The sequence below is a fragment of the Mobula hypostoma genome, unplaced genomic scaffold (assembly GCF_963921235.1).
Source record: "Mobula hypostoma unplaced genomic scaffold, sMobHyp1.1 scaffold_53, whole genome shotgun sequence".
NCBI lineage: Eukaryota > Metazoa > Chordata > Chondrichthyes > Myliobatiformes > Myliobatidae > Mobula > Mobula hypostoma.
Window position 1 is genome coordinate 1 of NW_026948211.1, and position 13193 is coordinate 13193.

A 13193-nucleotide genomic window follows, 5' to 3' on the forward strand; every position below is an offset into this window, starting at 1 on the left:
GTCAGATACGAGAGACAACCACCATAATAACAGCTTCAAGAGTTACAGCTCTGCCATGGATGCTCTCAAGCCCAGCTGCAAAAGGAGGGGGGTTTGGACACGGAGTTAGCAATCCCGTCCCGTTAAAAACCCAGTGTTACAAAAATGCCAACAGGACTCCAAAGACCTCAATCCTGGGAGAGGAAGGAAACACCAAGAAGATGGACTATACCTGGGGACAACTTCAAAAAGTGGTCCAGGACAGAGGACTCTGACCAGTTGATGCCAGTGGCCTATATCCCATTAGGGGTGTAAGGAAAGAGTTCATTGTGATTCCTCCTTGCTGAAATAAAATGGGAGCTGGAGGACAAAATGGTGTCAAGTTGCAATGTGGTAACAGCCTGTTTTCCCTCTTACTGACCAATATTTTGTCTCTATTTTGAATGCATATCATTAAGATCCTCCTTAAAACACTGTTGTCTTTGTTTTCCTAAATTATGTGTCTGGGCTGAAGGTTAGAGATAAAGGAGCACAGCTGGGACAACCAAGGGACGGAAAAGTACCAGGGTGATAATTATGCAAACGCGAGGAAATCTGCAGATGCTGGAATGTGTGTTGTAGGGTGATAATTATGTTAAGTTTTGAAGGAATCTTAAAGGGTATAAAAATAGATCATGACCAGGACTAGTGCTCAGTCACAGTTAGAGAAAAAAAAGGCTGCATGAATTTTGTGGAATCTGTGGCTCCTCTCTGACATGCAAAGAATGGCGATGGGCTTAAGTCAGTCATAGAGTTACTGAAACAGGCCATTCAGCCCAATGTGCACATGCCAACTTGGGTGCCTATCCACATTAATTCCATTTTCCTGTATTTGGCTGATATCATTTTAAAATCTTTCTTATCCACGTAACCTACCAAGTATATTTTAAACATTAAGTTTTACCTATTCCATTATTACCTGTGGTGTGGGCACGTGGCCAAGTGGGGCCCAGGCATTGGACTAGCGAAACTTAAAGGTTGTGAGCTCAAGTCAGCCAGGCAATGTGACTGTTTTCAAACATGTCACTTAATCACACATTGGCTCTGCCATGACACCGGTGCCAAGCTGTATGGTCCTAATGCCCTTCCCTTGGACAACGTTGGTGTCGTGGAGAGAGGAGACTTGCAGCATGGGCAACTGCTGGTCTTCCATACAACCTTGCCCAGGCCTGCGCCCTCAAAATGAAGACTTTCCAGGTGCAGATCCATGGTCTTCGCAAGACTTAACGGATTACTACCTGTCAGCTCATTCCATAAACTCACTACCCAGTATGGAAAAACTTGTCACTCAACATCCCCTTTACAATTTCCCCTCTCCTTTCTGTTTAGATGCCCTTACCCTGGGAAACATTATGACTTTCGATCATTTCTATGGCCTCTCATAATTTTATAAGTGTCTCAGTCCTTGGCCTCCTTCACTCCAGGGAAGACTGCCCCAGTCTTTCCAATCTCTCCTCTAAACTCAACCCCTCCTGTCCAGGCACCTTTGAAGATTTTCTGCAACCTCCTCAAGCTCAATTACATCTTTCAATTTACCTGTACATATACAGAAGATACATGCAAAGCTCCTGGGTGGAGAACTACCAACAGGTACACAAGTCCACTTCCACATAAACAGTCAACCTCAGCACCAAGTTTCCAAAACATTCCAAGACAGGGCAACAAAAGCACACAAAGGAAGAAATTGAGGGTTTTTTACAGCTGGTCATTAGATGTGAGGATGGAGCTATGTGGATGCATCATAAATCAACTTACACAATTTTGTTTGCACTGGACAAAGTACTTAGATCACTCGGTACAATGTCAGAGTGGAGGACTCTCAACAATACAACAAGGAGCTCAATGAGGTTGTGAGGTAAACCAAATAATACTATCATGGCGTAAGGCAAGTGGGAAATGATATTTGTGATAAACAGTCTTTGAACAAAAATAGGGTCTGCTATAATTCTGGGGCTTTCTGAACAATTTCCCATTCATCCAAAAGAACTAAAAATTTAGAGTTTAAACCAATAAGAAGTTTGAACAAGTCATTTTGTGCAGGGGGAGCAAGAATCAGAGGACCTCAAAGAAGGTAGAAGTTAATCTTCAAATGTCTACTAAAAAGGACACAAAGGAATGAAGGACGCTACGGCTATTTTACAGACAAGGTCTCGATGGAGCTAAGGCACTCAATTTCTAGTGCTATACATTTGGTGATGTTGAGCTGGAATAAATTGTGCTACAGAGGCTTCATAGCATACTGGTTAGTGCTGATATTATTACAATTTAGGCCACTCAAGTTTGGTGTCCAGCTGAGGATCCCTCTTTAAACCAACTTATACCTTTCTTCCAGTGTGTGAATGGGTTTGCTCCCACATTTACAGACATACCAGTCAACAATATTAACTGGTGGATTAAAATTATCCCCTCATAAAAATGTTAAACAGGTGTGTGGCGCGGCTCAAAGGCCAAATCCTATCCTGTATTTTTCCATATAAATAATATATAAATACATGAAATCACGAAAAACCTACAGAATCAAGGCTAATGGCAAAACAATAAAGTTGGGCTGCATTAATCTATCAGAGCCAACCTTAAAATTTAAAATGCAAAGCATAAACTAATGCTGCAAAAACACAATGTGTTAGAATTGCAAATATGGAAACAAGTCCTCAACATCTCCTCACTGATGTAGGAACAACTTCAGTACTTGTTGCATAATAATCAACAGCAGCAGGGAACCTGTCTATCAGTGTGTGCCAAAGGAATCTTTCTATCTTAATACTAACTTTTCAAATACAGTTGCAATGATCACGATTATAAAAAAGTAGCTGATGATTAATCTGCTGTGTGGCAGCCAGAGCAATGTCAAATGTCCTGGAAATTTTTGTAAGAAAGTTGCTGCTGGCTAGGAAGAGATGTTGGGAATGATGGAAATAAATGCAAACTGTGAAGGAAGGTCATGGAAGTGACAATTATTTCAACAACTCCCAGGAAACTACGATGTCAGGGTAACTGATGGAAAATTTCTTTTCTTGTGTGTGCTTCTCCTCTTGGAGCCAGAGTCACATTTACAATTTTCCAGTTTTCCCAACCATCCAGTGATTCTTGAAAGATCATGACCAATGCAACCGTTATCTCTCAGGCAACCACTCTCAAGACTTTGGGATGTAGTCAACCTGGCCCAGGTGACTTATTCACCTTAAAACTTTTCAGTATGCCTGACACTTTCTCTTTTGTAATAGTAATGGCACTCATTCCTACTGCCCGTCACTCGCGGACCACTGCACACTGCTAGCATCTTCCACGGTGAAGACATATGCACAGTACCAATTAGATATATCCGTCAATCTTTGTCCCCCATTACTATCTCACAAACATGATTTCCCAGTGGTCCAATATCAACTCTCACCTCCCTTTTACTGTTTATAATATTGAAAAAAGTGTTTATTATCCTGCTTTATACTATTGGCTGTGCTGCCCTCGTGTTTCATCTTTTCCCTCTTATAGCTTGTTTTGTTGCCTTGTGTTGGATTTTAAAAGTTTTCCATTCATCCAACTTTCCACTCACTTTTGCTAGCTTTTTGCCCCTTCCTTGGCTTTTATGCAGTTCTCAACTTCCTTTGTCAGCCACAGTTGCTTACCCCTGCCATTTGAGAACTTCTTCCTCTGTGGGTCACATCTGTCCTGCGCCTTGTGAACTATTCCCAGAAACTTCAGTCATCTCTGCTCTGCCGTCATTCCCACTAGTATCCTCTCTAGTCCTCCGGTGCAAGGTCCTCTCTAATGCCTCTATAATTTGTTTTATTCAATTGTGATACTGATACATATAAGTTATGCTTCTCCCTCTCAAATTGCAGTATGAATTCAATCATATTATGATTACTGTTTTCTAAAGGTTCCTTTACAATAAGCTCCCTAATAAGATATGGGTTACTGCACAACACCCAATCTAAGCTGGCCTTTCACCAAGTAGTCTCAAGCACAAGCTACTCTACAAAGCCATCTCATAGGCATTCAATAAATTCCCTTGCTTGCGATCCAACACTTTAAGTCTGCTTGATTTTCCTATTCCCCTTCAATATTTAAGACCCCATTGCAATGGTGTCATTAGCCTTATTACATGCCCCTTTGCATGAAAGCTCCCTTTGCAATCGTGGCTTCTATTTGGAGGTCAAAATATGATTTTTTTTCCCTCGTGATTTCTTATCTCCACCCACAAAGATTCTACATTTTCTGACCCCATGTGACCTCTTTCTAAAGATGTAATTCCAACGTGAACCAATAGAACCACACCACTGCCTATGTCGTCCTGCCTATCCGTTTGATACAAAGAATGTCCTTTGATGTTAAGCTCCCAAATGCGGCCTTCATTCAGCCATGACTCAGTGAAGCCCACAACATCATGCCGACCAGTATATAATTGCACCAAGAGTTCGTCCACCTTGTGCCGAATGCTATGCATATTTAAATACAACACTTTCAGTTTGTAGCTGGGCTCTTTCAATTTTGCCTCTGTGCTACAATTCAACACTTTGCTCCGTCTGCATTTGAACCCAGTCATGAGCTTGTCCTTCCTGACATTCATGTTACACCCATCATCTACTTGTCAACCTGCTGGCTCATCCTCAGCTCTGTCAAACTGGTTCCCATCCCCCTGCCATATTAGTGTAAAACACGGCCAACAGCTCCAGTAAATCTGCCCGCAGGAATATTGGACCCCCTCGGATTCATGCAACCCGTCCATTTTGTACAGGGCACGCCTGTCCCAGAGGTTGTCCCAATTATCCAAAAACCTGAATCCCTGACCCCGCTGCAATTATTCAGCTATTTATCTGCCACCTCATTCTATTCCTATCTTCACTGTCGTGGAAACAGACAGTAATCCCGAGATTACTATGTTTGAATTCCAGCTTCTCAGTTTCTTTCCTATCTCCCTATGTTTTGTTTTCCAGATATCCTCCCTTTTTTTCTCCAATATCGTTGTTACCAATATGTGCCATGACTTCTGGTTGCTCACCCTCTCTTTTCAGGATATTGTGAATGTGGTGGGATGTATTGCCCGAGTTCATGTACCAGCTCCTCGGAGCAGAGGAGACTGTAGAGGTGTGGTGAGGGTTTATTGCCCGAGTTCATGTACCAGCTCCTCGGAGCAGAGGAGACTGTAGAGGTCTGGTGAGGGTTTATTGCCCGAGTTCATGTACCAGCTCCTCGGAGCAGAGGAGACTGTAGAGGTGTGGTGGGATGTATTGCCCGAGTTCATGTACCAGCTCCTCGGAGCAGAGGAGACTGTAGAGGTCTGGTGAGGGTTTATTGCCCGAGTTCATGTACCAGCTCCTCGGAGCAGAGGAGACTGTAGAGGTCTGGTGAGGGATGTATTGCCCGAGTTCATGTACCAGCTCCTCGGAGCAGAGGAGACTGTAGAGGTGTGGTGAGGGTGTATTGCCTGTGTTCATGTACCAGCTCCTCAGAGAATAAAAGACACCGGGGAACCTGCAAACTGCGAACAGAGGGGAGAGCGGAGCCTTTAACAGCGAATCTGAATCAGATTAGAAATGTTTCTCTGCCATCATCCATTTTCAGACACTCTGTCTCTGAGCTCTTAATATCACCCAAACAAAGTCTTTAGCAAGTTGTTTTTTGATTAGGGGAAAGACGCGAGTGTTCCTTGTTCATCAGATGAGGCTTTGACAACCTATTTCTGTCTGTCCTCAGATGTTCAACAGAAACACAAGGAGACTCTGCGGGTACAAAGTGAAACACTGAGAGTCAACACGATCCTGATGAGGGAGAAGGTGAAGGTTTTCCAGCTGGTTGATCGATACGCTGAGCTCACGATCATTTCTACTATTCGAGATCGGAGACTGGTGGAACATGAGCTGCTGGCAAGAGGCAGAGACCACGAGGAGTGGAAAGAGAAACATCTCCGCAGAGAGCTGGAGAAAATTGGGATTGCTCAGCTGTTTCAGAATAGTTACTCGCATAGTTTTTGGGACAACATGAAAAGATTCTTCACACGATCAAATTCGGGATGTTCGGCAGCAGTGGCCGGAGTCCCGGGGATCGGGAAAACAACAATGGTTCAAAAGATTGTTTATGACTGGGCCACAGGGAAAATATACCAAAAATTCCAGTTTGTCTTCAGTTTCAAATTCCGAGATTTAAACTCCATTAACTGCAGAATAAACCTGAGGGAACTGATTCTGGATCAGTATCCTTACTTCGGGAATTGCCTGAGAGAGGTCTGGAAGAACCCAGAGGGATTGTTGTTTATATTCGATGGTTTGGATGAATTCAAGCACAGAATTGATTTTGCTGACAGTCAGAGAGATACAGAACCCAAGCACCAGTGCCCAGATCCCGAGTGGTGGTGTGAAGTGTCTGACATTGTGTACAGTTTAATCCAGGGCAAGCTGCTCCCAGGGTGTTCAGTGCTGGTGACCACCCGTCCCACTGCGTTACATTTATTGGAAAAGGCAATGATCAGTCTCTGGGCTGAAATCTTGGGATTTGTTGGTGAGGAACGGAAAGAATATTTCATCAGGTATTTTGAAGATCAGAGGGTGGCAGCAGCTGTTTTCAAACACGTGGAGGAGAACGAGATCTTGTACACCATGAGCTACAACCCCTCCTACTGCTGGATCCTCGCTCTGGCACTGGGCCCCTTCTTCACACAAAGAGTCAGGGACCCGCAGCGAGTTCCCAAGACCATCACCCAACTGTACTCCTACTATATTTACAACATCCTGAAAAACCACGGCCGTGAGATTGAGAACCCCCGTGATATGTTACTGAGAGTTGGACAGATGGCCTTCAGAGGAGTGTCCGAGAAGAAGATTGTGTTTGCAGATGCAGATTTGATCAACTACAATCTGCAGCCTTCCCAGTTCCTGTCCGGGTTCCTGATGGAGCTTTTGGAGAGAGAGGATTCTGCCCGGAGCGTGGTGTACACATTCCCACACCTCACCATCCAAGAGTTTGTAGCTGCTATCGCACAATTCCTGAATCCACATCCCGGGGATATCCTGAAATTCCTCACTGAAGCCCACAACACGACAGATGGGCGATTTGAGGTGTTTCTCCGTTTTGTTGCTGGTCTCTCCAACCCAATGACAGCTCGTGGCCTGGAGGAGTTTCTGGGCCCATTTCCTCATCAAACAACCTGCCGGGTGATTGACTGGGTGAAGGAGGAGGTTAAACGCCAGAGTGGAAACACAGAGAGTGAAGCTGGTAAAAGGAGCTTTCTGAACACATTGCACTACCTGTTTGAGTCTCAGAATCGTGGGCTGGCTCAGGCCACACTGGGATCTCTTTCATTCAGTGGAATGACACTGACGCCGATTGACTGCACGGTCCTGTCTCATGTCATCGGACTCTGTGATACAATAAAACACCTGAACCTAGAGAGCTGCCACATTCAGTGTGAAGGAATCCAGCGGCTGGGACCCGGGCTGCACAAGTGCCAGGAGTTGAGGTAACTTGATTTATCTCTCACTCTGAGTTGTGAAACTGTTCTATTGTGTTGTTTCAATTATAAGGAATTTGGGTACGACTGTAGTAAATCAAATTGTGAAGAATTGTGACAAATTCCCAGGGGATCAGTCAGTAATTCCCCAATTACCGGAGGGTTCTGTAGCTCCTTGTGAACAGATGTTGGAAATTTCATCAGATCACTGGACAACGGCCATTACTTTGTTGGTAATAAATCACAGGAATGGTCGTATTTCTCGCTGGCTGTGACAATGTTCGTTCTCACTGTTATTGACACCCAGACGGTCACTGACTTTAGCAGGTGGGTCAAAGCTTCACATCGTCTTTGTGGTGAGGGACAAGAGAGGGTCAGCGGACTGTCCCAGTGAGAGGGAGAGAAATACTATTGTGAGATTGTCCTCCCCTGCTCAATATCAGACACCCAAACACCATGGGCGCATTTCCTCTGGGCCTCTGGTCAGAACCACCCCTCCTGTACAATCTATTTCTGCATCCCCTCGTCTTGTAGGGTTACCGTTTCTCCTCGGAATCCTCCTGTGCGACCTCTCATCCTCATTCCCTGTCCTCCTGTGGAATATCTCTTCCCCATCACCCCTCCATCCAGTGGGATCTCTATTCCCTTCCTCCTAGGGGATCTCTCTTCCTCATCACCCTTTCTTTCTTCAGCTTCTCTCTTCACCATTCCCCTTCCTCCTGCAGGTTCTGTCGTCCTATCCCTTTTACTTGGCTGAGATTCCTTACAGCATCTCCCGTCGACACTTTCCCGTTCACAACTCTTCCTCACTGTGGGACTTCCTTCCAACTTTCATCCCTGCCACCTCAGATGCCCTCATGTCAGTAACACTTTTCTAACTATCATGGAATGAGACCAAATATGTGGAGTTTACAGGGTCACACCGACAGACTAAATTACTGACATTCGGTGAATACCCTGGAGCTGGACAGTGAGGGACATTGACAGTGATGGGAACTCTGGTCAGTGATTTACTGAAGGGTTTAATGTTTCCAGAAATATCCGAGTGAGAGAAATTCCCTCAGACCCACGGTTTGAATCACTTTGTTCATCAATTTGTCTGTTTGTGTTTAGCCTTGGAGAGAATAAACTGGGAGATTCAGAAGTGCAACTGGTGTCTGCAGCTCTGAGGAACCCGGAGTGTAAAATACAGAAACTGTGGTAAGTACCAGACTGTGGGAATTTGTGTTTACAGTCACTGCGTGTCTGACACTGAACATTAATGTGATCAGTAATTGTGTTACTGATAAACACTGGGGATTTGTAGTCTCCTGTCTCTCTGTGTCCTTCACCCTCACTCTCTCTCATCTCCAGGCTGGACAATGTCGGTCTCACAGATTCTAGTGTCGAGGATCTCATCTCCGCTCTCAGTACAAACCCATCACTGACGGAGCTGGACCTGAGTGGTAATAAACTGGGAGATTCAGGAGTGAAACTGGTGTCTGCGGCTCTGGGGAACCCGGAGTGTAAAATACAGAAACTCGAGTAAGTACCAGACTGTGGGAGATTGTGTTTACAGTGACTGGGTGTCTGACACTGAACATTAATGTGATCAGTAACTGTGTTGCTGATAAACACTGGGGATTTCTACCTCTTCCTGTCTCTCTGTGTCCTTCACCCTCACTCTCTGTCATTTCCAGGCTGAGGGATGTCGGTCTCACAGATTCTGGTGCCGAGGATCTTGTCTCCGCTCTCAGTACAAACACATCACTGACGGAGCTGGACCTGGGTGGCAATAAACTGGGAGATTCAGGAGTGAAACTAGTGTCTGCGGCTCTGAGGAACCGGCAGTGTAAAATACAGATATTGTGGTGAGTTCCAGACTGTGAGAAATGGTATTTACAGTCACTGGGTGTCTGATACTGAACATTAATGTGATCAGTAATTGTGTTACTGATAAACACTGGGGATTTGTACCGTCTCCTGTCTCTCTGTGTCCTTCACCCTCACTCTCTCTCATCTCCAGGCTGTACCGTGTCGGTCTCACAGATTCTGGTGTCGAGGATCTCGTCTCCGCTGTCAGTACAAACCCATCACTGACGGAGCTGAACCTGGGATCAAACTCGCTGACAGACCGATCTGTCCCCGCTCTCCGCCGCCTCATACTGACCCTCCCAAGTCTGAAACGGATCCGGTGAGTGTTTGTGTTAATGTTCAATCTGATGAAATATCAGCGGACCCGCGGGTTTTCTGGTGATATTTGTCTGTGATGTTGTTAAAACATTAACCCCAGTCCCCTGTTACTGACACTGTTGTGTAATCTGTTTATTTCATCTTTATTCCTCCATCTGTTTCAGGCTGGAAATGAATCGGTTCAGTTGGACCGGGAAGAAGGAACTGAGATCTCTGCAGGAACCCAGGCCCGGACTGACAGTGACCGTGTGAACATCTGAATGTGTGAACACTCACAACACGTGGAGGAACTCAGCAGGTTGGGTAGCATCCGTGGAAAAGAAAACTATCGGGGAATGAGTTTACATGGTCACATCGACAGACTAAATTACTGATATTCGGTGAAGACCCTGGAGCTGGGCATTGAGGGACGTTGATCTTTTCCATGGATCCTGCCCGACATGCTGAGTTCCTCCAGCGTGTTGTGAGTGTTGCTTTGACCCCAGCATCTGCAGATTATTTTGTGCATGAATGTGTGAACATCCCCGCCCGCGGGAGGGGACACTTTGCCCGATTCCCCAGCCTCCCCTTTAACGGCCGCACAGCAGATTTAATTCTCAATGGTTCTAAAGGAACTGGCTCCCGTCTCGCGCACTTTGACAACGGAAGCGGTCCCGCAGTGACGTATTTCCGCCTGTTATCCAGCGACACTGCTGCCGCCGGAAGTGTGGGTTCGAGTCTTCCCCACGTGAGACCCCGGGGAATTCCAGAGACAGGAAGATCCTGAGGATGGCGGGTTTCAGCCTGGGACACCGGTGTCCCGGGGTGGGATTATCCCGGGAGAGAATCCTTTTGCTCCCTTTGCTGAGGACGGTGCATTCGGCAGTCTGGCTGATATAATGGTGTTAACTTGACAAATGCAGCGATCAGGGACACATGTTGGCGCGTGGCCAAGGGTTAAGGCATTGGACTAGTGATCTGAAAGTCGCGAGTTCGAGCCTCAGCAGAGGCAACGTGTTGTGTCCTTGAGCAAGGCACTTAACCACACATGCTCCTGCACAAGACACTGCCCTGAATTGTGATTTCATAACCATCGACTCTCGGATGCAGAGTGGTGGTGAGGAACGGGACTGATTATTCAACCGGTCACTCGTTGTTAATTGTGTGTGTCTGTGAGTGAGTCGGGCGTCCTTTATTTATTCCCGCACGTCAGCAGCTCACACATTGTTTAATTTACATTTGTCATGATGAAATCAATAAACAACTGCAACTTTCTGTCTTGGTGTCGGATTTGAGTTTTATTTGAGGTTTTGCTGCCCTATGCACCCTGTGCTCTGCAACAGTGGGTCGGAGCTCCTCACACTGACACAGTAGCGTCTCAGCTACAGGCTGAGGGAGGTCGGACTGGCAGAGTCTGGGTGCCCAGGATCTCATCTCCACTCAACCCCCTTCCTGCAAACTGACCCCCTCCTGCCCCTCGCAGACAATTAAAATCGACTTGATTCCACACCGCAAATGGTTAATAACAGATGTGAGTCCACTGAGGTCCCGAGTACGAGAGGGATGGGGGATGGAATACCGGCGTTAAACACGGAGTGAAGCTCCCTCCACACCGTCCCATCACAGACTCCCAGGGTCAGACGCAGAGTGAAGCTCCCCGCACACCGTCTCATCACCCATTCCTGGGGTCAGACACAGTGTGAAACTCCCTCCTCACTGTCCCATCACACACTGCCGGAGTCAGACACAAAGTGAAGGTCCCTCCACTCCGTCCCATCACACACTCCTGGGGACAGACACGGGAAAAAAGTCTGTAGTGTGAGATATATCAAATGAGTTCTCTGGTTGAAACAGATTAGGGGAGAGACTCTCATTGTGTTCACCTTGGAACGATACAGAGAACCACAGACACACACACACACACACACAAACACGAGATGAATATATGTAGCAGTGGTCACAGAGATGGGGAGGGATACAGTGTGCACAGACCAGGAGAGGGTGGGAGTGAGTGCAAACTAGCAGTGGAGTACAGATGGGAATCATAACCACAGCAGATAACAATCACATTTGACTTCTAGGTTCGAGAAGTAGCCCAGGATGAAATCGAAGATGAGGATAATTTTGCAAAACAGGACTCCACCCCTTCCCGTTCTCTCCCAAGATCCGCACTCCTCACAGGACGCCAACCCACCCGCGATTCCAATCAAATGCCACTCTTTCCCATTCACTCCCACCATCCGCACCCTCAATAGACCCCCCCTTTCCCATTCACTCCCAATAGACCCCCCTTTCCCATTCACTACCAATAGACCCCACCCTTTCCTATTCACTACCAATAGACCCCACCCTTTCCCATTCACTCCCAATAGACCCCACCCTTTCCCATTCACTACCAATAGACCCCACCCTTTCCTATTCACTACCAATAGACCCCACCCTTTCCCATTCACTCCCAATAGACCCCACCCTTTCCCATTCACTCCCAATAGACCCCACCCGTTCCCGTTCACTATCACCATCAGCCTCCCAATGGAACCCCTTCCAGTTCATTTCCAACAGGATTGGGATCCTGGAAATTGGCGGGGATGCCCGAAGTTCCTGTTTGACAGAACTCAGGGTTGCGTTTAGGCAATTTGACGTGGTCGCCGATGGGTTTATTAGTTACAAGGAAAGCCGAGGGCCGTGTGGATGCTGACGACTTCGTAAAACTGATGATGTTCTGAATTCTGGCGGAGGCGGTGGATATGATCAGATTTCCTGACAATGGTGTGGGTGGGGGTGAGGGCTGAGAGAAGTTTATGGTTTCCGTGTTCCCACGCCAGGAGATACATTGCGCCCGGTTCCCGGTGTCCACATAGCACAGAGGAAGTTACACAGGCAAAAGTTCCCGGTCTCCATATCCCACACTGGGAATTTTGCCAGGCACGGTTCCCGATCTCTGTCTCCACACCGAGAGTTTTACCGCGCACGGTGTCGGGTCTCTGTATCAACACCGGGATTATTACCGCACACGTTTCCTGGTGTCTGTATCCTCCTCTCTCCTCGACACTTGGAGTAATAACTCACAGGATCCGGAGATGAGGATGTCGGGCCGGTCTCTATTGTTTGCGATATATTTATTATTTGTGATAAACAGTCCACGCAATCGAGGGGAGGGTGGTCGAGAGTGTCTGTCCGGCGAGGGGCTCCTGATTGAAAATGGTGACTAGGGAGGGAACGACAGAAGGATTCAGAATGGTCACCGGGGAGGGAGTGAAAGGTTGACTGAAAAAGGTCTCCGGGGAGAAAGTGACGGTCTGAGTGACAATGGGCCCCAGGGAGGGGGCGATGGGCGGAATTGAGATGTCCGTGGTCACCTTGTTTCTCATAGCTGGCAGGGAGGGAGTGATACACTGACAAGAGAGTGGGAGTGACAGGCAGAGTTAAAATGACCGACAGGGTGGGGATGACGCATCGATTGAAAATTATCACTGGGCTGGGGGGGGGGGGGGAGTTAAAAATAGGATTGTAGATTAAAGCCAGAATATAAAATTATCACCAGGGAGGGAGTGACCCGCACATTGAAAATGGTCTCCAG

General features: G+C 46.7%; 1 protein-coding gene across 1 annotated transcript; it reads left to right on the plus strand.

Moving 5' to 3' along the window:
- Positions 1-5701: 5701 nt before the first annotated feature.
- LOC134341866 (NACHT, LRR and PYD domains-containing protein 3-like) lies at positions 5702-10888 on the plus strand. Its single transcript, XM_063039806.1, has 6 exons — positions 5702-7471; positions 8576-8662; positions 8816-8986; positions 9142-9312; positions 9468-9635; positions 9799-10888. The coding sequence occupies exons 1-6, from the start codon at positions 5781-5783 to the stop codon at positions 9884-9886; spliced, it is 2376 nt and encodes a 791-aa protein (XP_062895876.1). The 5' UTR covers positions 5702-5780; the 3' UTR covers positions 9887-10888.
- The last annotated feature ends 2305 nt before the right edge of the window (positions 10889-13193 follow it).

Coding starts and splice junctions, on each gene's coding strand:
- LOC134341866 (XM_063039806.1), top strand. CDS start 5,781: ATGAGGGAGAAGGTGAAGGTTTTCCAGCTGGTTGATCGATACGCTGAG. Junction 7,472..8,575: donor CACAAGTGCCAGGAGTTGAG/GTAACTTGATTT, acceptor GTTTGTGTTTAG/CCTTGGAGAGAATAAACTGG. Junction 9,313..9,467: donor TGTAAAATACAGATATTGTG/GTGAGTTCCAGA, acceptor TCTCATCTCCAG/GCTGTACCGTGTCGGTCTCA.